Source organism: Diachasmimorpha longicaudata, chromosome 7, assembly GCF_034640455.1.
Source record: "Diachasmimorpha longicaudata isolate KC_UGA_2023 chromosome 7, iyDiaLong2, whole genome shotgun sequence".
Taxonomy (NCBI): domain Eukaryota; kingdom Metazoa; phylum Arthropoda; class Insecta; order Hymenoptera; family Braconidae; genus Diachasmimorpha; species Diachasmimorpha longicaudata.
In genome coordinates, this window is record NC_087231.1 from 9,396,934 (window position 1) to 9,423,626 (window position 26,693).

The 26,693-nt window shown below is 38.5% G+C and overlaps 3 protein-coding genes across 3 annotated transcripts in view; 2 read left to right on the forward strand and 1 right to left on the reverse strand.

Moving 5' to 3' along the window:
- The first annotated feature begins 172 nt into the window (after positions 1-172).
- On the forward strand, positions 173-7,632 carry LOC135164787 (integrin alpha-4-like). The gene is made up of 21 exons (XM_064125457.1): positions 173-571; positions 652-1,402; positions 1,583-2,382; positions 2,661-2,752; positions 2,847-2,919; positions 2,967-2,997; positions 3,101-3,338; positions 3,420-3,648; positions 3,736-3,868; positions 4,002-4,571; positions 4,646-4,814; positions 4,883-5,064; positions 5,135-5,265; positions 5,344-5,425; positions 5,488-5,632; positions 5,708-5,936; positions 6,010-6,176; positions 6,243-6,426; positions 6,573-6,994; positions 7,063-7,192; positions 7,265-7,632. The coding sequence occupies exons 2-21, from the start codon at positions 1,063-1,065 to the stop codon at positions 7,361-7,363; spliced, it is 4,446 nt and encodes a 1,481-aa protein (XP_063981527.1). The 5' UTR covers positions 173-571; positions 652-1,062; the 3' UTR covers positions 7,364-7,632.
- Positions 7,404-12,481, reverse strand: LOC135164539 (nuclear RNA export factor 1-like). The gene is made up of 7 exons (XM_064124995.1): positions 12,316-12,481; positions 11,293-12,149; positions 11,075-11,187; positions 10,812-10,848; positions 10,484-10,716; positions 10,096-10,264; positions 7,404-9,915 (listed from the first exon to the last, which is right to left on the reverse strand). Exons 1-7 carry the CDS (start codon positions 12,377-12,379, stop codon positions 9,496-9,498), a joined length of 1,893 nt encoding a protein of 630 aa, XP_063981065.1. The 5' UTR covers positions 12,380-12,481; the 3' UTR covers positions 7,404-9,495.
- A 386-nt stretch (positions 12,482-12,867) lies between these two features.
- Positions 12,868-26,693, forward strand: part of LOC135164710 (uncharacterized) — a 108,800-nt gene continuing 94,974 nt past the window's right edge. The window contains exons 1-3 of the mRNA XM_064125325.1: positions 12,868-13,042; positions 13,507-13,562; positions 13,896-15,201. The gene's annotated coding sequence lies outside the window, so the exon portion shown is untranslated. The remainder of the gene's footprint in view (positions 13,043-13,506; positions 13,563-13,895; positions 15,202-26,693) is intronic.

Below are 26,693 nucleotides of genomic sequence, written 5' to 3' on the forward strand. Positions count from 1 at the left end.
TTTCATTTCAAATGGAACCAATTTATCAGGGAATTTTTGAGAGAGACGATTGAGGTACCTCGACCCTTCAATGAATGATGAATGAGACTCGTAAAAAAATCAATTTTCTATATATCGACAATGTTTCATGATTAGTCATGTGTCAATATCTTCCGAAGTTGACAACTGAGTAAATAGCAGGCACACCACCAGAATAAACCCCTAACTTTCTAATGTCGGGGCCCGAGAACCATTCTAACGTAGATCAGCTGATTACTAGTGGTTGTTTACGTGTTGCCCTCAACCTCCACCGTCAGCTCGCATGCCCGAGGGCGTTCAATAGTTCGGCATTGCACCTCAGTATGCTGGTGAATGTGTAAATTGAATCGTTGATTCTCAAGAATACTAGCTTTACCTGATAAAAATTACGACTGTCGATTTTCGCTGAATGGTTCAGTGGCTCAAGGATGTACATCCGGAGAGGATATACCAGAAATAGGGTCCAGAACATTCAGAAGCTCATTTGGTGATAAGTAGACGTGATTTGACATTTGCCAAGTCTTGAGTCGTCCCGAAAAAAATCTCTTCAGAGGTAAAGCCGGGGATATATCACTTTCTAGGTTATGTTGCTGTCAATATTCTTACGCAGTTCACGATGATTGTTTTTTTTAGATCTTAAATTATTACCTGATCACCAATAGAAGCAGAATATTACTGATTAATTGATTCATAAATTGGCCATGTCATGGCAATATAAGTTTCATTCTAATGGAGGTGGTCTAGTCTGCCTTTCAACTCCAGTAGAAACACCACAGTATCTGGTTATTCAGGAGCGACAGAGGCCGACTTGGCTGAGATTGATAGAGATATTTTTCTCGAGGAAAATGCTCACTGCTGCTACACAGTATGGTATCGCTGCTGGAGTCATGTTCCACTATCACGCACGACTGGAATTTCATTTACTACTTCTTGCGGCGTGTATAAATCACGTCTAACCAGTAGCCAATGATCACATCGCAAGATAAGAGTGTTTGTCGTGTTTATTTAGTTTTTATTGATTATTAAAAGAAAAACAACGGAGAAATGTTGTTTAGGACGTTGTGTATTTTGAAGGAAAGACGGACAGTAATTAATGGATTCCTTAAAACGACTTCTGGTCGTTCCATCAGGAGTTACAGACAATTGTCACCACAGATTAGGGTGCTGGTAGGAGGTATTGAGAATAGTAAAGTGGAAAAATGCAAATTTCATACGACGCAACGCCGGGATATACCACCGGGTTTTGCGTTACTGATTCGTCCACTTACTAGAGTTGGGGCCTTTTTGTTTGGGAAATATGTCAAGCGATGGTGGGCCAGGAAGTCTCCGGAGGAGAAGGAAATGTATAAAAAATGGTTCAGCGCGAGGAGGCAAAAAATATATGGTGAGATATTGTTCACATACCCGAAATGATTTTTTGCAGAAATTATCATTATTTTATACATTTCAAATATACTTGGCGATACAGATTGTTGACAACCAACGTTCCACCTGTTTTTTAATAGACGATTCACTTCACTTACCTCACTAATGAAGTTGAGTAATTTTGTTGCATGTCTCCCAGGAGCCTTGGGTGCCGTTCTAGCAGGTCTTCTCCTCTTTTGCCTGACCCACATGGAGAGAGATCCGTTGACCGGTAGATATCGTTTCATAATTCTCACAAAAGAACAGCAAAAAGTCCTTGGAAAAGTTACTTTCGACGTTCATCTAGAGATGCATCAAGATTCTATAGTCCGTTCTGATCATCCAGCATACGTCAGACTCGTGAGAATCACAGATCGTCTGATCAAAGCCAATCAGGATTTGCCACAAGTGACAGACAGACATTGGACATTGTCGGTGGTGGATTCAGATGCTAAGAATGCTTATGTATTACCAGGTGGTAATATTTTTGTATTTCTGGGAGCTCTCAAGATCACTGAGAACGACGATCAACTGGCTATAATCTTGGCACATGAAATGGCCCATGTGCTGTTACAACATCCCATTGAACAGGTGTCGAGGAACGCTTTATTGGACATTTTGTTGGCAGCTCCAATAGCTATTATATGGGCGACGTTTCCGGATTTACTTGCATTTCTGATTCAAGCTTTGGGAGTGAATCTCATGAATGTTCTCGTGACGTTGCCGTATAGCAGAAATGCAGAGACTGAGGCTGATGATCTCGGAGTTAAGTTGGCGGCAAAGTCCTGCTTCGATGTCCGAGAGGCTATTGTTTTTTGGAAAATCATGCAGATGCTGACGGATTTCAAAATAGAACCGAAGGATATTCCTTGGTTATCGACTCATCCTAATCATGAGGAACGAGAAAAACATTTGAGTGCTAAAATGGATGAGGCGTTGATGATAAGAACGGAATCTGGAGTGAGTACAGTATTTCATAGATATTCATTGGTTGAAATTATTTAAAAATCCACACATCACCGATAAGTACTGGCCAATAATAAATAAAATCAGGAGTCTTTCAAATGCACCATTCTAGGTCACTTTATTTGTTTCAATTTTTTTCGGTTTATGAGCGTGTTTGGACGTAACCAATGGAGTGTTAAACATTCTATTGAAATCGACTTAGTAATTTTTTATGATAAATTTATAAAACTCGTTCACCGATTCCTTAATTGATATTAATTGTCTTTTCACAGTGTCCAAAATTGAGTCGATATGATCCCATTGAATCTTTCAACTCTCGATCAGCAAAGCAGCACGCGGCTTTCTTGAAAGCCAGGGGAATCTTGTGATAATATTTAAGAAAAAACATTTTTGTTCATTCATTGTTGAAAACATTGCTCTTCAGGACTGAAAGTGCCTTTTTTAATTTATTTCATAAGATACTACAATTTTGTTTTCATTCTTGTTTGTTTGATTTTCATGCGAGTCGTGATAGTGGGGACTATATTCCATGTACATTGTTTGAATGGTTATTGTTGAAGGAATAAAATGATTTTCAGATAATCTGCGGTATTTTGACGTCCTCAGAGTGTTATTTTTTTATAATAGAAAAAAGTACAGATGTATTGTGTTGAGCACCCTAATGATTGGCTTATCACCCATTGGTTTCCTGTGCTTGAATCTCTCAAATGAGTCAATTTGAGCCAGTTCCACTGCATTCCACGACGATTCTTGATACATGACGAATCCCATTTGTGTTCAGTGGTTAATATTAATATGATTTTGATAATAATTTTATTTATATTCCGTGGAAGTGCAATTTTGGCGTATAATATTCATGAGAAACCGTCATTGATGTTGCAAGACTCAACAATTTCTCACTTTGGATACAGTATTATTCTACATGCTCAACAAAATCCACGTAAATCATGGTAAGTAACGAATAATACAAATAAAAATTCGAATCATGATCCTAAGGATATTTAGGCAACTCTTTCTGATCTAATAATCAGGCTGATTGTCGGGGCGCCAAAGTCAAAATTGGCGTCAGTAGAAGAACCGGGTCTAGTCTACAGATACGACTTACAATTAGAAAAATCTCTACCTGTACGCGTCCAGCCTAAAGAACTCGGTGAGGAAAGAGGTTTCATCAGATCACTCAAACATGAGATAATCATTAGAAAGAATTATAGCTGGTTTGGTGCATCCATGGCTATAGACCCTAATGCTAATATTTTGACAGTGAGTAATACAAGATTCTCATCCCGGAAATTTCCTACTTTGTTTTGGCTCCCAGACATATAAATAAGCTATCGCTGATTTCAATAGGTCTGCGCTCCGAGGACCATGATAACTTTTTACAGCCTCGTCATGAATGTTGGCAGTATGCATGGCATTTGTTACAGTGGCAAGATAACTGCAGATGAACTTGAATTCGAGGATAAAGATCTTGACGCACACGGTAAATTAGAATTCATAGTACAACGAATTATCGAAATTTCGTCTTCCATCTCGAACATTCCCATTGAATTTGGTTTTCGCAGTTTTACGTCATCCTTACCAATTACAATTCTGATAATAACGAATTAATTTAGATTTTTCAACTGACTTTTGGTATCATCCCCTGCATGGATTCTCAGTACACTATCCAAGCCCTACGTCAAATAGAACTAATAATATGATTAGTGGAACACCGAAGGAGGAGTTAATCGGCAGTATCTTTATAAAAGGTCAAAGCCGGCCAGTCTATCTGCCGACAGATGATGATCGTGCTATGTTCGGATACGCTGTTTCCTCGGGATATTTCTCTGGTAGGGAAAAATTATTATACGCTGGAGGTGCCCCCGGTTGGCACTTAATTGGACGAGTTGGTATCATTGATCCGGTCACAGATCCACCGACTGTGATTGCACAGATCGATGGGACAATGATTGGAGAATACTTCGGGGCGAGTTTAGCAGCTTGTGATCTCAACAATGATGGATTTGATGAGATTATCGTCGGGGCGCCACACTGGGGGGTGGACTATGGGAGAGTTTATATTTATCTTGGAAATTCACGGTTGAGGTTCGAGAAGGCGGATGTTATTCTGAATGGGTATAAGGAACAGGGCCGATTTGGATATTCACTGGCATGTGGAGACCTCGATAGAGATGGTTTCGATGGTAATATATATTTCAATAATTAAAGATAATCATAATTTGCTTAACAATGTATCATTTTTTATTCCTCCCTCTAGATTTAATTGTGAGTGCTCCTTGGGAGGGCAACGGTGTTGTGTACATTTACAATGGTGACTCTACATTACAATCGAAATTCGAAATGAATTCCCAAAATATTACAGTCACTTCACCCGTCACAACTTTCGGATTTTCTCTAGCAAAACCTGTGGATATTGATTTTAACGGGTTTGTACGATCTATAAATGCTCTGGGAGATTGTTTTCGTCCATATTATCATAGAATAATTTTCACAGGTTTCCCGATTTGGCAATTGGGGCCTACAAGTCCAACTATGCTATGGTGTTAAATAGTCGGCCTGTTGTAAAATCTAATTTTCGAGCGGTAACAATTCCTTTTTCTTTGGATAGAAATTCAACGTCTTTCGTTATTCAAGTTTGTGCTAATCACACCAAGTTGGGATCACCCAGTCATGAAAGTAACATACATGAAAGTAACATCGGGAGATGAAACCAAACCAATAATTAATTATAAATTTTTTTATGAAGGTTTCGATTTAATTGTCCATATCGATGGAAGCTTCAAACGTGTCAACAAATCTCGAATATATTTGTCGTATCTTTCCTGGTCTGGCGACACAGAAGAAACCGTATGCCTCAATGAGACTGTTCCTTTAGCGGTAACTGGCGAATATTAAAAATCACTACATTTTGAAAAATTTCATTTCAATGACGATGAATGATTCTCTTTGTAACAGGAAACAATTACGAACTATATTGACCCAATTCCTATAATGGTGAAGCATATTTATGGACTCTGGAGAATCTCAGACGAGGCTGGTGAGTACGAGACGGTGTCTCAGGCATTTGTAATAATGTTGATTCTGGAAATTTAATTTTAGGGATTGTTGAGTGCACCCTCTGCCCCATAGAATACGATGGATCCTCGGAATCTCAGGAAATAAAAATTCCTTTCAACATTGGCTGTGGGGACGATGAAATCTGTACTTCGTTATTATCTATTTCTAGTTCATTTTACTACACGAGGTACAGGAAAAACTGATGACACGTACGACCTGCGTATCATATGGAAATAAATAATTTTCAGTTTTTCTTCGATAGCAATGGGACAGCTCTTGAAAATAATACTTGGATCATTGGTTCCAAGGATATAATTTTGCAAATTAATATATCAAATGCTGAAGAACCCGCCTATTCAACGGCATTGACCTTAACACTACCAAGAAATGTTTATTTGCGGAGTGTACTGGACACTTGCAAAGAGAACGAGGAGAGTGGAATTAGCGAAATTATTTGTGAATTAGAGAAACCGTTACTCACTGGACATCACGTAAGTATCGCACTCAGGTTTATTTGACCTGACTTGTACCTATTGCCTTAGTTATTATTCCTTATTCTTCCAGAATACGTTAATTTTCGATTTAAACATGGGCAAAATAAACAATGGCTCCCACGACAATACCAATTTGACTTTCACAGCAACAGTCACAACCCGGAGTCGTCAGCAAGGTGATTCATCTGTTGAGTTCCGTCTCCACCTCCAAGCCAATGCGTCAGTTACTCTGGAAGGGTCAGTGTCCTAAAGTTAGTCATTATTGTAAATGGTGAGAGATGCCATAAATAAAGTTTTTTACAGACGTGCAAATGAGCGGAGCTATGACATTCTGTCAGCTGAGGATAGCACTCAAAATATTTCATTCGAGCATTTGTATCAAATTTCGAAATTTGGACTCACGCCAGTCTCGACCACCAGGTTGACAGTCAAAGTCCCCTACCGAGTTGGAAACATGGACTTTCTAGCTTTGACCAATAAGCCGATGGTTGGACTTTTATCATATTTTTATTGAATGACAACTCATTAGTTGTCTGTGAGAGTTCAATTGAAAATATTCGATGAATATCTCTTCATTTTTTATTTCATTTTTTTAAATAAAAAAAATCATGCATTTGAAGGTTTTATCCACAGGTGATGATGATAGGAAGACTTTCTGAATGTTCCATTCAAGACATTCCTGTTGCTCTAAACGCAAATAGTAATCATTCGCGTTTAAAAAGGACCACAAACCCCACTTCTCAGTTATTGCAGTTCTCCGGAAGCGGTATTTTCTCTCATAATTTCGGAAGATTCTCTGCCTCGACCACATCCGGGCCTAATTTAACTAGCGTGAATTGCTCTTCTACGGCCGTTCAGTGCGGCTCTATCATCTGCGATGTCGGTGTCCTAAACACTGATCGCGATAGTGCTAGTTTGAGATTACAATTTTCCATCAACTTCCCACGGTTGATGGAAAATTATGAATTCGATGATAACGGTCGAATAATAGACGTTATCACAGAGGCGTGGGTGGATTTTCCGGAGCCTGTCAATTGGACGGTTCCTGGGACAGGGTAAGAATCGTGAATCGAATTGGTCTAAAAATGAAGCATCATTTCTAAAAATGAATTTTTCGTTGTAGAAATGTCACAAAAGTTACGACAACATTTATAAAAATCGCTCCACCTAGTCGACTAACTGTGTGGATTATAGCTGGATGTATTCTGCTAGGACTCTTGGCATTATTCCTAATTGCAATTGGCTTGAGACTGGTAAATATCATTTGTTCGTGTAAAAATTATTCTTAGCTGCTGCAACACGATAATATGACATTTGTTCTGCAGATGGGTTTCTTCAAAAGGGAACAGAAAGAAAGGATGGAGGAAATGAAGGATAGCGATGGTCACAAAGACACCAGACGCCTTTCAAACTCCAATTTCTGAGAAGCCCCTGTTGTCGTGATAAATTAAGTGATAACTAGTATTTATGGAAAGTTAATTTATTTCAATTTATTGCATCATCTTATCATTTTGTTCTTTTGTTTTGTAAGATACAGTTTCACCAGTTTGCAACCAATTGGTATGCCCGACAGTATAGTGTAGTCAAATAGACACTCTGTGTTTGTTATCTTATCTCCAAAAGTTTTATGTACATTTTAATAAAAAAAAAGAAGAGAAAAAATAGTTGATGAACAAGGACATACAAACTAAAATTTCGTACAATCTTTCAATTACTTTTCCCACCCAGCCTTAATCTAATACTTATTTATTAAATTAAACCATCTGACACTCCACTCCAGAACTCGAGAACAACTCACAAATATTCCGTAAGAACTAGAAAAAATGGTCATTATTTTCTCCAGTAGTTCTCACTGAACTTCGAGAATGCTTTACATTGTAGAATAATATCGTAATTTTTCAATTAGTGCTGCACATTACACATAATTTTAAGTAAAAAAACAAGAGAAAAGAACAAAAAAAGTAAATATGCGAGTTCAGCAAGCTCAGCAGCAATATCATTGTTAGAACGATAGATAGACGTTAGCGGAATCAAATTCCTTGTCCTCAAGCTACATCTACTTCTCCCGGTAAGACTTTTCTTTTACTGCAGAGAAATCACCGATCATTTCTGATGATTATAAAAATTATTAACTCGACTGTTGTACTTCACTTCAGGAAAATCACAGACACCCCATGTCTCTTCTGTTGGAGGGAAACTTTAGACGAGAGAATATTTTTCAGAAGTATTCTTCACGTTGAGAATGATGATTGACACTCTCATGATCTAAGAGACGCTGTTCAACGGTCTCCAATGTGAGAATGACTTCCAGGCGATTTTATAACTTCTATCACTTCTTAAATGTTGTATTCAATCTCATTTTGTGACAAATGCAAGAGTCAGACTCTTAGACGCAAGAGTAAGATTACAAGCACCATCCAATGATGTAGCATCATTAGAGCTTCGAGCTTCTCTTGATGGACCGAACAAGTACACTTGAAGGATCCGAAGCTCGATAGACATTTACAGGTTGATAGTGCGCCACATAAACTTGCTGATAAGATTGATGTCGACAACCTGCAGGATCTATTGATCACTTGTTTTGCAGGTTTAAGGAGAGAATGGAGATCTGAGACAATTCAGCCATCTTCACTTCCAATTCTAAGGGCATTTGCTTTTCCTGAGCACTTTTATTTTCTGTACGAATTCAAATAAACTTGAAGGATATTTTTCACTTACTCGACAAAGAATTTGATTTCACATAACGTCTTCTAATCGCCAAGTTCATATATTGAGAGATCTTCAGCTGACTCGTAAAGTAAGTTGAATTAATCATGAACTAACTTAAAATATATCGTCAATCGATTGACATAAAGTTAAATTTTCTCAGCGATTGATGATAAATACCTAACGAGTCAAAATATACAAAATGCCAGAAGATATTTTTCTTCATGAATAGAACAATTAGATATTTATCCTCAATGCATTTTCACTCTTCAAACAAAATTTCATCAATTGATTTGCTAATATATTCAATGATTGCTGCCAGATCACTAGTGAATTGATTACAAAAATAATGTCCGAAAAGGATGTAATTACAGATGAAGGGATAAAGAGGAAAGCCAGTGCCCTTGTACCTCACCAGCAATCATTAAATACGACTACCATATACGACTGTTAATCAGTCTTGGAGTGCTAGAAGAGCCCTCAAAAGCCTCTCAATCTGTCATATCCACAAGAATAGGAATTTATTTTTCATCTTTCTAAATTTACAGTCACCCACAAAGATCATTTGTGGTAATTACCCTAACGTACTTGCCAGTGAATTCATCATAAATTTAAGTGAAACAAATCACTAGTTTCTGATATTAAAATTTTAATTAAAAAAGGACAGCCAAGGGCATATCAAGAGAACTTAAATTTTCGAAGCCTACTAAGTTCATGCCTCCCATGATATTTTGTTTACTGTTCGTGAACACCAGTCACGGACCTGTTTTCATATATCACAATATTTTTCCTCATCGAACATGAAAAAAAATCGTTGCATAGAAATTAAAAAATTGTGAACCTGATAATTCTACTTTTTAAATGCCTCCGGCGGAATTTGTCCACGCTTAAAGAATTCTTGAAATGCTGCTAACGCGTTATCGAAGTTCCATTGTACCTCTTTGAGACATTTGAGGCTCCACTCCAAGTTCATGTTGGTTTGCTGACTTAGGGTCAATGTCATTTGTTGTTTCACCTGATCTGATGGATCTACTGCTGCTGAAGTTGATGGCACTGGTACTGGCGTTGGAGCTTGCAAGCTGGGGGTTTCGTTAACAAGTTGTTTCTCTTGAGCAGCTGTTGGATGAGACAAGTGGAGCTGCTCATTTCGTATGCAGTAGCCAGTGCCCTCGGGAACGATGACGAAAGTACGGTGGAAGTAACGAATAAAATTTTCTTTTGTATCGATTTCCTTGAAGCATCCAGTGATGGTAATTAGCATCATGGCGTCCTTAACAAAATAACGAAAAATAATGAATTTATTTGTATCTAATCGGTACGCGGTATCAACCCATTTTAGTCGGCTTTGATAGTGAGAGGTTTCACATTAACTGAGATAAACGATGGCTAAATGGACTTGAAGAATGAATCCGTCTCTCTGCGATTCCCTAGGATTATTTTTTTTACTTACTGTGACAAGTCCAATATCCATGGTGAAACTGTTCAAGTAATGATGGGTCTTTGGCATTTCGGAGATGTAAGTCACAACAGGCAATCTACCCTGCTTCAACAATTTTCTTCTTCTTGTGGGATCGGCCGAACGAAGTAAATTCCTATTATCAGCAGTGTAAGAACTGAACCTGTGCAAGAAAATAAACACAATTGAGGATTTCAATCTATATAACTAAATAATTTTATAAAAATGTCGTGAGTTTCTAAATAATAAATAAAATAAAAATTCAGCGACTGTGTGCGAACAATTGGATAACCGCCAGGTGGCCCACTAAATACACTGGCATGTTTAATTTTTTAAAACTATAACATAATCAAATTTTATGGTTATCCTCTGAGGGGCTTACTTATTCATTGTTGGACAAGGAGTGATGGACAAGCTGAAGCACGCGTGTTCATGATATGCATTCAGCAGTGGTTGACGTGAGTCACTGTCAAAGACCATAAAGTACTGCTGCAAAAATTGATTTGCAATCTCTTGGGCCTTCGGATTAGCAGTGAAAATTCTCTCAGTTGGTGGTAGTTTGATGGAATCATCTGATACGTCGAAAAGAATTGGTGCTGGCAAATCTGTTCCATCCTGTGAAAATAAAAAAGAAACGCCCACCCAAAAATGCACAAGTTGTTGGAATGCCATCACCCTACGGTTTCAGTCCATCCTTCTTCAATACTCACCAATCTCTGGAGCTTCGGGAATCTTTTCCTCACGTCACTGTCGACACGAAATCAAAGCCAGAAGCACGGAAGTTCAACGTTAATCGTAAGAAAAGAAAAATAATGTTTTGCAATTAACTACAGAGATAGAATGATTAAATTTATCAGCTACTGACTTACATGACTGAATTCAAAAAAAAAATCATCCAATTCCCTGTAATATTTCATATACAAAAAATCCAATGAATTTTATTAAATGCATAAAAACGAAGGAATTACGGTACCTGACATAATCATCCTGCCTTGTTCTGTACTTGTTGCAAACCGGATTCCCAGATAATTTTAACTCGTTGAGTTTCAAGTCTTTGATGACATCAATCTGATTCATTTCCCTTATCTGTAAGTATCAAAACACATTTTCATCATCATGATAAGTGAAACAAATCGACAATATTTTTTTTTATTAAATGTTCTGAACTTTTGCTAGAGTAAAAAAAATTACCTTGTTATCTCCCATGTACAAAGTTTTCAAACTTGGGAATTTTTTATCCAGCACATTGAGCCTCTCAATGACATGCAGCTTATTATTATCCAAATTTAAGGCTTCCAAGTTGGGAATATTCTCAGCAACGATATCAAGCACAGCCATGAGCATGGCCGGTCTAAAGAGAGCGCAGAAATGGTCAGGGGCGAGCTCTGGATCGGCATGAAATCGTGAAAGATCGATGGCATGGGTCTCAGCCACGTATCTCTTAGCCATAGCCATTTTCATTTTCTCCTTGAGTGAGTCGTCGATATCAACTTGGGGAAAGCCAGGTCTAACTCTCACAGCTATTTTGAAGCCATCGGGACCTGTGATTCGTCTGTCACACTGTAGTAGTTTATTTGCTATTTTCTGATCATCGATGAAGAATACAATGTCCTTGTCAAAGGCTTTATACATTATGGGTATGAATGGGGTCTCCATGTGGCTCGCTAGGGTATTTATGAGGTAGTCTTTCTCGTATTTGCTGCCAAATGGTATGACCACTTTGTACCAGTTGGCATCACCAATGGGCCCCTGCTTGGCCCTGTTCAAGACAACTGGATGTCTCGATGACCTAGAAACCGGACTATTTCGTCCTCTGAGACCAACTCCCCTTCCATAGCCACGAAACATCATAGTTTGTCCATTGTTATTCGGCCCTGACGACATGGGAACGTCATCGTCGCGACTCATTTTCATAGCCTTTTCCAAATTTCTCGAGAGACGCCTCTCATTGCGCGAGTGAGTTTGGTTCTTGAATGATACTCTAGGCCTATTCCCACTGAATTGTTTCATCTCTGTGTCTGCACTTCTTTGCACACGATCGTCGTGTACTGTAAACATGAATGAACAGGTTTGTTCCGCAATTATCATGATTGTGAATACTCACGGAAAGGTAGGTTAGAATGTCGATGATGATAGTGAAATGACGTTGGAGATGGCCTCGAAAATAGGTTGCAAATGAGATTGAAGATTGTATGCTCTGGAGGTTAGACTCACCGAAATAATGCTTGTCGTCCCATTTGCGACCGCCCCGTTGGGATTCGTTGGTCTTTTTCGGCATTTTTAATCATAAAACACAAGAAATTGAGGGAAAAAACAGACGAAACACTTTCAGCTCGTGGTGAGTGCCTTTTCAGTTACTCATCGACGACACTCGAGTATACTAAAGTCAGCATAAGTTTTAACATCGGGTATAACCCGAAGTCTTCCCCCTCCCTTCTTCGCGCATGCGTAATTTCAGGATATTACCACGTTACCAACATGAAGGGCGAAGGGAGGGGAGACTTCGGGTTATACCCGATGTTAAAACTTATGCTGACTTTAGAATACATCCGAGCACTTACGGAAGATCAGAATCGCCAGCGCCATCTTTGTTGTCGACTGTGCCGGGTAACTGACCAAGTACAGTCGCGAAAGTAAATATCTGCGTTGGTGACTGAGCAGGATCTACCCCCCTTCCGGCGGGGCAGGGAGGGGGGCGGCGGGGGGAGGTACAGTGGCTAGGGTAGGTGGCCGTAATGGCCGCGAGAGACAACGCTTTGTTCGACGCTGGGACAGAATGCGGTGATTCTTGCTAGCTACTGCTACATTATCAATCGACAAGTCTCAATAATAATCCCCACAATATAATAAAACAATTGGCTGCTCTTTTAAACGTGACTCGCACCTGAGAAATATCAGAAACAATGAGTATCCCTCTTCACAAAAATACCGCGTTGTACAGGTAAGCCGTGGTCTCATCGAATCCAAATTTTATTCAGTAGTCGTAGCAAAATTATGATGTCCCAGGCCATTTTTATTGCAATTCCATCCAATAAAAATGGCCCCCCCATATTTATACGAAATAAAACATGTCAGGAAATTTTTTTTTGCATAAATAAGAGTTGGCGTCCCTCCGTTATGACGCTATCCCTCTGTGGTCGTCATTTTGGCCATTTATGTGGGAGGGAAACGAACAAATAATAATTTTCGGAACGATTACATCTCTGGGGATAAAAGGACGCCCATGGCTTCGGAATTATATAAATATAGGCACAAAAAATTCTGTCTCCAAAATTGATAAAAGGACTAGATTTTTTGGGGAAAAATTTCGTTCGAGCATTTTTAACACGATTTTCAGTAGTTTTTACGGAACGCATCGCGTCCCACCATTACGTAACATTCTGTAATTCGTGTCTCTGTATGTAGGGGTTCAGCCGTGAATACACTGGAATCCCCCTGCAGTGAGGTGAGAAGACTCAAAGGTAAATAACGAATTGAAACGGATTAACCTCAGAACTTAAATTTTGACCGTGTCTTGATAACTTGCCCAGTATGAAAAAAAGTCTGTCTCCAAATAGTCCTCTTCATGTAGGGCGTTGTGATTCCCTTTTTAACATTCAGGAAAATTGAATCTCCTCAAATGGATCGATCGAAAGAGCTAAAGACCCCTCTCTGATGCACCCTCTAAAAGTTATTAAACGTGTTCGACCATGTCCTCCTGTCGTCGCATACTGCGCGGCACGCGTTTGCCCCTGTGTTAAATCCTCGTCTTTCCCCGTCTCTGGAAAAATCCCCGATAATTTTCGTATTTATAGGATTAATCCCTCGCTACTGTGAGCATGCGAGTGAGTGTACATTCGATGGAATCCGACAACCAGCTGCGTGTGACACCACACGAGTCTGATTTTACGTATACGTCCACAAGAGGAACACGGAACAATTCATTTTTCTCCTTTTTTCTTCACTGGATCTCTCTCACTCTGTTTGCTGTCCCTCGGTAAGCTGCTTATGTTAATGCACGATTTTTGCGCTTTTTTGGAAATTTATCCACCCCGCGTATTAATCCGACATGAGACAGGGATTGAGAGCGATAATTTCACTCCAATAGAGACGCATGATCGATGGTAACGCTGGATACTGAGGGATTTGGGGCAACTTTTATTGTTGCCCTCTTTCATTTGGAAAAGTATTGGGAGATTATTCAATTTTTTTTTAAATTAATCTTTCGGAAAGGACTATTGGATGATGGCCAAAAATAACAGAAACTTAAATTTTCTTGCATCGTGTGCCTCAGACCTTGAGCTCTGCCAATTTTTCTGGACCAATGATCACAGATGAAACTGCAAAGGGCCCGTGTCAGGATGGAGTTTTCACTTAAATTCAATACTAAAAATATCTCGATTCGGTGCCAATACACACGAAGGGAAAAAGTTAAATATAAATTACATTCAAGCTTCCGAATTTGCTAGTGAGAACAAAGATCCAATGAAAATGACAAAAGGCCTTTGTTTGCACTTGCCAATTATAAAACTTCCATACAATCTTTATTGAACTATTTCTCTGGGTGAATAGTCCAATTTCCTCTCACTCTACCGTTGTAAATGAGAGCAACCACCCTTCATGCCCTGCCGTCGTGTTATCTTTTATCTCTTGAGTTACTTCTTTCGTGATATCCGTCAGTCGTGAGATAATAATCGGTGAAAAGACCTTCTAATGTGATAGAGATCGTAACAATAGAGAGGATTATGAACTAAGGAGAAACGTCAAAGCTTTCGCTTAACTGAGGAAGGGGCAGAGCAATTTTTTTTTGGGAAATAGTGCAAGTGTTGACAGTGCTAAAGACGTGTGAAACGTTCGAAAAAAAAACACGTGGGATAATAATAAACAATTTTGTCTCCAATGACAAGGTGAAGTTCTTCAACGAGTTCCTAGTGTGGTGAAGAGTGTATCACAGTGAGGAGTACGTAAATGTTAACGTCTTTCATTAAATGACTAAACTTTTTCTAGTGGAGCAATGTGTTTGTGCGTGACGAGTGTGTAGGTGTTGGAGATAATAAAGGTGGGAAAGGGCGCCGTCAAGGACAACAAGGAGGATCTCGAGGTTGACCCGAGCAACACTGGGTAAGTCACATTTTGATATCGATTGAGAATAATGGCTGGACGGTTTGTGAGAATGCAACCGCTCGTAGAATAAAGGAGAAGGGAAAAATTATGTGTACCTCGTGGGCTCATTCACATAATTCAGATTTGAGGCTATGTATTTTGTTGCGTCCGCAAGGCGTTTACCGAGAGATTACAAGTTACAAATTAGGCTCATATATCGGGGGATTAGGGCCTGCCTTGCCGATATATACTTTATAGTTTGGGATAAATGGAATGGGAAGGAGGGGGCTTTACTGGGATACTGTGCAAACAAGAGCGCGAAACCGACGGACTACATCTGGACAGCTAGTGAACGTATTAACGTCATAATTCAGCGAAATATTTCATGAGTTTACTCAGAATAGTTTTTAAAAATATCTGTTTCTTTATCTTTTTAAACTCTCTGGAGTCTTGGAGTTATGATCCTTAATGGAACTAATTTTTCAAATCCTCTTAACAGCGAAAATAGCAAAGTGTGACGAGAGAGAATTTTTTTTCTTTTGCTTTATTTGGAAGTCACAATAATTATTCCAAATTTAAGCATATTATGCTTAATTATTCTTGTCTAAGAACATTTTCATTTTTTTCTAAACGTAGGTGGAACTTGGGCGAAATGTTAGGTACCTTCTCATGATTTTGCTATGCAACCTGGGAAAATGTTTTGAATATTTCGTCTTTGGCGAATCTAATTTCAGAATCAGTTTTACGGTGAGAAATTTCCTTCACGTCCATTGATTATTCTATTAGCGTATTTGATCCCCCCAACAGTCGACCGGTAATTACAGACAATCCTCAATCAATGACAAAGGCTCGAAGCGTCGAGACTGTAAATTCTGTTATCGTGCCTCGTGACCAGTGATTTTTTTTTTCGACAATTCCATTTTCCCCTTTTCTTTTTACAACTCGCATGTCAACGTAGGGCCTTAGAATTGTCCATTGAGTGAATTACGATTTACATTGCGGGTGGCCGGGATTGCGTTACTGAGAAATATTTATGGTGGCACGCGCCCGGGGGTTTCACTGGTGGCTATATTGCATTACGCTTTATGTCACCACCTACTCGTACCATGCCACTGAGGATACCTCCAAGACCTAGTTATAGCGTTCTTTTTTCATTCTGTCAGCTTGGCGAGATATTTCACAGATGGAAAGAGAGTAATCAGGGGAAATTACATTTTCTCTTATTGCCAACACGTGCCTTGTTCTCATTTACATTGCAGTCAACATTTATGCTCTATTTTCTGACAATGAGTGAATATCAAACGGTAAATTCGGTTACATTGTTCAAGTCAAAATGAAAAAAAAAAACAGTTAAATATATTTTTAAAAGTTTCTGTACTTTTTAAAGAGGTTTGATTATACTCGTGGAAACTCTTTTTTTCCCATTCATTATAGACAACTGGCATGTGGGAGTTTTCATCTAGCGTAATTTATAATTTTTTGGGAGGATATATCCATGGAGGTACTATAAAATTATGAGCTGGTTCATGCGGTTCAATACAGCATCCCAAGCTCCACGTGGAATTTCATCAAAATTTTTACTGTTTCACCGAAAAGCAAAAAAAAAACTTGGTACTCCAAATTCACCGGTACACGATATCATTCCTATTCATTTTCAATATTTTTTTATCTCCACACTTGGGGAATTGAAGGAACAGCGGAAATAGAGTCGTGCGATATTTTTATATATTCGAATCCATAAAGTTCAAATAAACGTCGATGTTTGCATGAGAAAATTTCAACGTTTCTACAAGTGATAAAAGCGATGGTAAAATAAACGAATAATATTTTCATTGGGCGATTTGAAATCGACACGTGCATTACCCTCAAGCACTAGTAGATTCTATTTTTTTTTGTTCTTTCGATAATGCACATCCCTACATCCGCACGTTGAGCTCCATCCTCGTAATTTATCGTTGCATCTACGACAAACTCCGTGACTAAGTTACCGTAACGAGAAATCCCTGAGTCCCCTGGTACATTTACAAGCATGATATTCGGTGTGTAGATATACTTGGATGAGACTGAAGAGTACACGATTGAAAGTGAGACAGGGAGAGTGGAGTTGAATATCGAGAGAAATGGTTTGGCACTCAACTGTGTGTCATTTACTCTGTGGAGTTTACATTTTGCTAAAAGGGGAAGGGCCGAGGTAACGGGCATAACTGGTGGGTCTATGCAATATTGTTAAAGCTCTTTCGGCGATTCGATACGCGTTAAACTCGCCTCTCTTTTCGACTTTTCCCTATTCTAGTGTGTGTTTACTGCTTTGAGCGTTTAGCCATGAGAATGATTCGATTTTTATCTCCCTGGGGGGCTTTAAAATATGTTTTTTTTCCATTATAAAAAAAAACGATAAATTTATTACAGCGGTTGAAGAAGAAAATTTGGTAATTTCGTTTTATTAGTGCGATTGGTGGCTCATATTGGAGCTGTACAATATTTTTCAACACTGGCTGTCAATTGGGGCCTGGATTATGAGCCTTATGAAGAATAATTATTTTCATCAGGGTGTGCGGAAATAGGATGTTGGGTAGCAAGAGCGTAAAGAACTATTTTCTCGAGTAAAATATATTGATTGCTTGGAGAGAGTTATTAATCAAGAGTATTTTATTTTTATTTTTTTTATCCCTCCTTATGAGTGTTCTCCAGTGAGGAGTATTTTATTTTTCTCTCATTTTCGCGGAGGATTGAGGGACGATAACTGATTAGTGATAGCGTGGGATGACGCCCACTCAGTCGTGCTCCAGACGGATTTATTTGAAAATTCTATTTACCGAACGTAGTTAATAATCCGTTTACTGTTCATCTACAATAAAGTTAGGAGCAGGAATTACCATAAATATTCATATAATTTTGCAATCAGAAAGTAGCATTTACTCAAGTGGAATGTTAACGTTGATTCGTGTTATTGCGTTCTTTCGCGATTTGCATCATTATGGGGAGGCATAAAATTAACAGAAGCATTGAGAATCTACATATAATTACGGAGTTATTTTTACGGAGTTACTGCAATTACGTGAAGTGAAGAAATTATTGAGACACATTTAGTTCGGGGAATATGTTTGACTTTGAAAATAATAATTGTGTGATTTGTATTCAAAAGCACAATATTAATGATCAAAGGATCAATAGTTAGTTAAATCCGTGGAAATTTTGGGAGGCTTGAAGGATCCACCCCTCCCACATTTCCACCCTTACCAGTAACAAACACATTTTCATTCTCTCTCCTGCTTTTTCTCTCGTACTCCGAGTAAAATGGCCTATATCCAGCCACAATCCGGAGGTTCCCAAGAAGACGGAAGTGAAATCGTTGAGGGGTAGCCAGGGCAGGGGACTTTCAACGAGATTTCCTTTTATCCGCCGCGCTCGATACCCACCTACACCGCTTACTTCATCTAGTTAGCTCAGCCCTCAAGGACGAGAACGAAGATCCGAGGGGTTATATTCTTCGCGGAAATTGTCAAACCTCATACTTCTCTTCCTGAATCCAGGGAATCAATCTATGGAGTTTTTTCTTATAAATAAATTCCCCAAGGCGACAACGAGGTAAACCGAAAAAACCCGAGGGGCTATATTCTTGATCCACCACTTAGGTTGAAGGATATCCGAGTGCTACGGTTATTTCTTCAGCCGTGAAGTTTTCTCCCTATGAGGTGCACTGTAGCTACACTGAGGAAAAAATGTAATTTTACCAATTATATTTGTTTCGGTCAAATTTATTATTTTTTATCAGTGCATCAGGGCTTCCCTTCAAGCCTCTTTCAATCCTAGGTATCCAGGTCTTCTACAGTATAAAATACTTTTTAAACATGTCTATCCGAAGTTCTCAAAGTAGTTTCCATTTGCAATCCACGAAATTTTATGCAGTGGAAAGCAATCGGAATTTTATTGGCAGTGAGAGAAGAAAAGAGCTATCTCAGTGACGATGATTGATTTATCTTCGCAAATAAATATTCATGAAAGTTTGAGGAAAACGCAATTCAATCAATGGACCATATGGCAAATGGATTGAATGAGATAAAGTGAATATATTATCCTTCACGTAATTTACTAAGAGCCAGTGAGAATCTCCTTTATTATTTCCGTGCGCTTTACTTTTTGACGCATCGCGAGACGTTCACGTAGTTGGTGCCGCGAAAAATGGTGCCCCAATGACGTGGCAACTACACCCCAACAGACCCCTGCTATTCGTACCATACACTTTAGCCTGCTATGTGTATACAGCTCTTGATATATTTCCAACTCGACAATTCATATTGCTGGTAGATCCCTCAGGTACATTTTATAAATTCATAAGACGCGTATGGGGGAATCAACTGTCGGAGTCATTATTCGTGTCCTACGTGTCTGATCCACGTTCACATACTCCTCTCAAGGATCGAGTATGTATTACATAGTTTATTCAGTGGGTTGGGGATTAGATGGAACAGAAAGAAAAAAAGTTGTGAGCAAAATTGAAATTTTAACGCGGAAAAATAAAATCAAGAAAATTTTCGATAAAATTGTGTAGGAGATTGTGTCATACAATTGACACTTGCAACAGACAATTATTATCCCAATAGCGCAGTAAAATTTAAGTCAAATATTTAGTCACGAAAACCATCAACATTCGCTTTACCAAAGAGAGTCTGGTGGTTTAATCCGCCATTGTGAATGTGCATAATGCGAATACATAAACAAAACTGCAAGCTCAACCCTACATACATAAACACACGGAAATTTCTGTTCAACTCGGTGGATAAAATACGAAGTTAAAACATAACACATCCCAGGGTTACGTGTAAGTGCGCGTGCCACTGTAATAAGCGTCTACCAACATTGGGCTTATTAAAGCCCCGTCTGACGTTGAGTGTGATGACAGGACATTGTGGACGTCTATCCTTTCCGCGATCCTTTTCATGGCACTTCCGTCGTCATAATAAAACTGAACACAAAAAGATGATAAAAAATCAGGGATATATGGCTGGGTATATGACCCTAATACAGCCGGAGGATCGCCCGGACACGTTTATTAGGCTTCTAACGACTATAGAAATTCCAACAATATAAGTATAAAAAAATGATCATCAAATTTAATTTTCAGTTTTACCGCGTGACAAGACGAGAGGAGAATGACAATGTTTTCTTTTCAAATCCGATCCCTTATCGATAAAAATGATAAAATAAGTCTAAGGGATGGAAAAATTAAATTCTTGTCTCGTCTTGCTACCTTTTTCATCTCTCACGGCACCACTACGAGTAATTTCGAAGTAGAAAAAAATTTTAATAATTTGAAAGAGAAAATTAAGGGAAATAATTTTAACATTGGGGACCTGTCGATGGCTAAATTTAAGATGAAAAATTAGTGAAAATAGTGAGGAAGGGCGAATGGAACGAGAGGTGAATGAGGGTAGACCGCAGAATTTCATTCCAGTTGTACCAGGTGTCATACTAAGAACTTTTGATCTTTTTGAGAGCCCCTCAACCCCTCTCTACCTCCATCAGTCCATAAAATCCCATAAACACCCCAAAAAGTGGAGACCAAGGGGCCTCTCAAAGGAATAAAATATCGCTCCCGCGGCAATTTTACGGCAATTTTACAGATGAACGATTGCGAGTCTCGGTCCAGGTGGCGCTCGATGCTCTTTTACCATTATTCCTTTGCTTCTACACACAAATAAAAATCCAACAAATATGTTTTTTTTTTCATTTTTTTTCTCTCTCTCCATCTCTCCACCTCCCGCGCTCATTCATCCACAAATGCATGCATAGAGGAACCACATGACAATCGAGGCACACTCGACTAAATATGCGAACCGCCCATTCACTGAATGGGACAAATTTTCCAGGGGTTTTTATCCCAAAAACATCCAATGAGAGCGTCAATGGTCAATGGACTGTAATCTTATTATTCATCACGTGCGACGTTATTCTTATTGGCTACACGTATCTTCTTTGATTTTTTTTTATGGTTTATACGTTTGACGCTTGTGGATTGAATGAACACGAGTGGAGGGGTGTACACATACGCATTGAATTTATACACTACGGTCGAATTGGAATTCGACGGCGATTTATGGCCAATTCATATTGGGATGCTTCGATGGTAGTTTATTCGATCGTTTCAGACTGGGTGGACGTTTATCGTGGTCTGATGATGCATAATAACCTGCGGTCATCATTTTCATCATAAAAATTCTGGTGAAATAAATATCAAAATATTTTTTGATGGTAGTCATTTCATGAAAAATTCATTGTTTTTTATTTGGGAGAAATTTTGCATAAAAATTGTGGTATGAGTATTGGAAAAATCATAATTCTTCGCCGTCAACTCGTGTCATAAAACTCCCACCAGTCAAATAACTATTTTCCGCACTTGTAAAAAAATATGGCAATATCTGTCGGGAACTCAAAAAATTTTATGGATTGAAACATAATTTTTACATGATATTCTATAAAATCTTCCGGGAGAATAGTGATTTAAGGAAATCTCTAGTGATATCTCACAGCTGTGACAAATCGTCAAAATCACATGGAAAAAAGTACAAAGTAAAAAGCATTTGAGTAAAAAAAAAAACATGTCAAGTCAATTGGAATTGGTTTAAAATGTGGAATTCCCCTGAAGAATTATTGAAGGAAGTCTTCGCCAGTTGAAAGTAATCCTCTTTGGTATACTCGAGGGAATAAAAATAATAATTTAAGTCGCAGTAAGAATAATGGATGAGAGGAGCACTATAACAGAATGCAAACTTGAAAGAGAGAGCGCCGTATTCCATATATCTCCAGTTATTTGAATACAGTAGCGAGGGTGGGATATTTTATGAATGAAAAAAAATTCTTAAAATCCAGTAGCTGAAATCTAGTCGTTGTAAATGGGATTAGGAGATCAGTGCACCGAGTGACCGGGAAAAGACGAGAGTGGATCGGCAACTAAAGCAGATAAACTCTCTTCATTCTCTTTTCTTTCAGTATTGAGAGAAAATAAAAGAGCGTCGCTGGTAGTTTTACGGACGACGTCATTACATCCCATGATATTCTCACGGGTGAGGCTGCCACTGTACCAAGTGCATTATTATAGACGTTTTGGGGATGTTGCGGGGCCGATTCATCGTGCCTAACAAGCCGTGGGGTATCTATATACAGGGTATATATTGCTCGGCCCTCTTTCGCGCGTGTCAAAACACGAAACAGTGTAATGGAGAGGAGATGTGACACACCATGAGATAGAGAGAGATAAAATGTACGATGAATGAAAAATATAACTGAGAAAATTATCGAATGATCTACGCAAGAATGATCATGAGTGAGGGTAATACAGTGGGATCGTGTGGCTCCTCTTCAGTTACATTGTTGATGAACACAATGTGATGAGGTAGTGAATGGACATGGAGTATCTTTTTCATCAATGAACCTTCTATGCCAATTTTATAATTTTATCAATATTGAACTTCCCCTCAGTTAGTCTCCATTTCAATTATTTTATTTACCTTCGTGATAAAAATAATTCCAGGGGGTAAATGGGTACACGGACAGGAAAAAATTTTTGAAAAATTACTTGGCTATTCCGTCATTTTTATTGAATACTGTTTTGACTGGGAGGAGGGAAAATGTAAAACTTCGGGTATTGAATTTTTTGATTTTTTTTTTTTCGTTTATTCTCCCTTCGATGAGATCTTTATCACAATTTGAACGAATGAAATAGATGAGTTTTAGGTACAACTGGGGCAAAAGCACTAGAAATCGAAGGATCTCTAGTAGATTTATCTATTCGTGACACAAGAGCGGACGCAAAGGGTTTTTTGTCACTCTTTTTACTCGGTAGAATGTAGTTCCTCAGGGAATATCCTGAGAGTCGCTCTTGTGTCATCGATTGCTACTGCTACCGATCGACAGGCATCTTTTTATGTTCCGACAATGAAAGGCACCTTGGTAGTTCGATGGCTGCAATGAAAAGGATTTTCGTGGCTATCTCCTTCATCCTTGTATGCGTTCTCTCTTTTATATTGCATGGATATAAAACCTCGGATCGTGTGTCTTTTCTTCCACGCAACGCACTTGGAAACATGTGTTGATGCATGTATGTCATCCTTGGATGTAGATAAATATAACAGAAGATGCCCCATGTTTGCCATTCCCATCATTTTTATCTCCCCTTTTTCGTCTTTTTCTTCTGTTATGGATGGCCAACGCTTGTTTCTATTCTCTTGTTCATTCACTCAAATGGATCTCCTTTTTACGTTATTTTTTCTTCTTCTTTGATGGCCGTAGACTGAAAGCGGTACTCGAGGTGATTAGATACATTAAGGAGAATATTTTGGGAAGTTGCTGCGTTCTGGTGAAATGAGTCGAGTTAAACGCATGAAAAATTCGGGCTCCATTGGGAATATAATGGCCTCACAATTCTTCCTGCCTCGAGGGCTCAAAGGAGTAATAATAATTCATTTCCTTTCGTACATACTTTTATTTTTGGAATGCGATATTTATTTCGGACGAGTAAATTAATTCAACGGCTCACAATTTAACGTGATTGCACTTTAGGGAAGGCGAATTAATCTTCCGCGTTTGAAAATTATTATTCCATAGGATATAGTGTATGTATTACATCGTTCGAAATTTATCGAGATTTTAGGTAAAATGTGGTAGCAGCTCTCAAGAGAGCGATATTAAATTCGATTTATGTTGAAAATGGTTGTGAGATTCCGAGTTTTCAGTAGAATTCAGGGAAATTCATGAGCTTTCAACGGTCCCGCGACGAAAAGTCAACTATTGATGGGATTTTCAATAGAACATGAACCTTTAGAAATAAAATATGCAAATTTGCAGTTTTTCCTGAACTTTTCTAGTTTCATTGGAATTAAATATGACAAAAATTGAAATGTAAAATTGAAAAAAGCAGAAACGGATCCGTGAAAATCAATAACTTTGAAAATTAACGATGAAGACGCTAACAATTACTACCGATAAAAAAGCTTTTCATCTTAATCGTCAATCTTTTGAAACTTTCAACCTAATTAGAAAGCTTAACACAGAAGTAAAAAAACTTCTGGAAAATTTCGTTGAGTTGCGAAATCAAACTTTTCATTCACGATTTCTTGAAAATTAGTTTTTTATGTACCACATATGCACGTTTGGCAATTTAATTTCATTGGAGGAGTTGAAGAAGATGAAAGAGAGAAAAAAAAGTAAGAATAAAGTTGCGAAACGAATCAATAGAGCTGCACTTGAAAAATCTCATGATGGAGAATATCCGTGAGCTTCTACCATACATTTGATGTGTATATTTCCTTGGGCGGGTACTTGTAAACACGTCATGCAATCTTGTTCCCCAATCACAGAATTTTTCTTGAGCTTCTCTAATATCACTTCTCCTGAGAAATTCAGAAGTTCATGCTACATCATTCCCCAATCATACTGCGATATATATTACATCACGTACTGAGGTATCTCGACATCTATTCTGGGCGCTCTACCTCTGCACGCTTGCGGTATATTCCACCCTGGGGGAAGAAATGATTGGAGTCAAAGCTCAAGCCCCAGCTCACCAGTATTTTTTCAAGGGAATTAATTATTTCTTGTATCCAATGTTAGGAGTTCCAACTTCATTAATTAAATTAAAAATATTAATGGATAGAAAATGCATTATAATTTGCGAGGTCGTTGTACTTCATTCATTATCGCTCCTCAAAGGAAGCCAATGGATTTTTTAGTGCTTTACAATTTTGCTTGGAATAATGAATTGGGGTTTTGCATGCGATTTTTTAGTGCCAGACATGAAAGTTCAATTCGATATATTAGATATGTATTTTCTATTTTTAAATATATAGGCAATTAAAAGCGTCTGACACGTGATTTTTTTCTAGTAAAAAAATACGTGGCTAGTATTTTTCATAAAATGATGGTATTTCGATACTATACCATATGCTCCAGTCGTGAAAACAAATAAATTATTCCTCGAAGCCTCTAACAACTGACTCCCGTCGATCGATTCACTTTAAATTTCAATCTGTGATAAAAGTGAGCCCAGAGAGCTCCGATGAGGTATCTCCATCCGAGAGTGCGATCATTTGAATTATCCGGAGTAACCACTTTTCTTCTTTCCCTGATGTACCATTCGCCGCCCCTTCACTTACCCTCCGCCCACACCCATCGTCAACTTTTTGCTTGTTAGTGACGAGCGTACGAGATTGAATAAGGCGGTTACATAGTTCACTTCTCTACTTCGACGAAACTTTAACGGGCGCATTTTCCTGAACACAGGATACAAAGGAGTTAAAAAAAAAAATAGGGGAGGAAAAAAGAAAACCTACATTACCTTCCCACTCTACTCGTCTTAGGGAACCCACCCACCCACAACCAGGTGACAGTGGAATATATACCTGCACTTTTAAGTCACAGAGAAATGCCTTCCCTTTGTTGGTACGTGTCGACGTTATGTCTCCGTTCGCTGCCACTAGTTTTTCAAGTTAGGGCTCTTGAATTCTCGGGGCTTTCATACCCCGCTTACAACCCATGTAATGCATGTCAAAAACGTATACTGCAGTTGACGGCGATGGGGAGAGAAGGAAAAAAATATGAGACGGTGGTTGCATAAGAAAATGGGAAATTTCTAAGTCGAATTGAAATTACTTTTGAGGTGTGATTTGGGGGAATTTGTCGTATTTTTTTTTTCAATTACATTATTTATTTTCATTTTATTTTTTACGAAATTCGTTCCTTCTTGCACTCATATAAGGGATGACGCATCGTTCAATAGATGTATGAACACATATAGGGTTTAACAATTAAGAGTCTGGTGCTAGAAAACATTTAATGCCAGACTCATTAATTTTTTTTTCCTAGATTTGACAATACATAAAAAAATACTGACGAATATTCCATTATATTTTCGAAGGCATGTACTTGTACCATGAAACATCCCTACTCTGTAGTTATCTATTTTTCATCCCCCTCGTAGCTACTGGTACCCTCGTATTCCCCCTTAATACCGCCCAAGCCGATGCCAAGCACCAATGAAATACGTTTTTGGTCTCGTGAGGGGGTTGTTCTGAAATTAAAATATCCTTCCGGGGCAATGATGCGAATTTTCGGCGCAATATAACGAGATGGCAGGGATCATTATTACCCCCCCATGAGAAGGGGAGAGATTATTTGAGTTCCTCTTCGGCCCTTCTTTTCTTTTCTTTCGGTCATGACCCCCTGGCCGTTGTGTTCCCTCTTCAAATTGGAAGTAGCCACCCCTTTGTAAAAAAGTATATTATATTATGTGCCGATGGGCATATGCTACACCACGACCCTAACATCATTTCCTGCTAGATAACGTTACCCATGATTTTTAATGCACAGAAGGGTTTTTGATTGACGCAGAAAGGGTAGGTTGCCTTCTACTAATGGTATTAATAAAGTTATTATGAATCGCAAATTATATTCGGAAACTTTTATGTCGCACGCGGAGAGAAATATTCAATAAAAATTATGTAGAATTACGGAAT

Coding starts and splice junctions, on each gene's coding strand:
- LOC135164787 (XM_064125457.1), top strand. CDS start 1,063: ATGTTGTTTAGGACGTTGTGTATTTTGAAGGAAAGACGGACAGTAATT. Junction 5,266..5,343: donor ATGAGACTGTTCCTTTAGCG/GTAACTGGCGAA, acceptor TCTTTGTAACAG/GAAACAATTACGAACTATAT. Junction 7,193..7,264: donor TTGCAATTGGCTTGAGACTG/GTAAATATCATT, acceptor TTTGTTCTGCAG/ATGGGTTTCTTCAAAAGGGA.
- LOC135164539 (XM_064124995.1), bottom strand. CDS start 12,379: ATGCCGAAAAAGACCAACGAATCCCAACGGGGCGGTCGCAAATGGGAC. Junction 10,265..10,483: donor CCTTGTCCAACAATGAATAA/GTAAGCCCCTCA, acceptor TTTCTTGCACAG/GTTCAGTTCTTACACTGCTG. Junction 9,916..10,095: donor TGGATATTGGACTTGTCACA/GTAAGTAAAAAA, acceptor TATTTTGTTAAG/GACGCCATGATGCTAATTAC.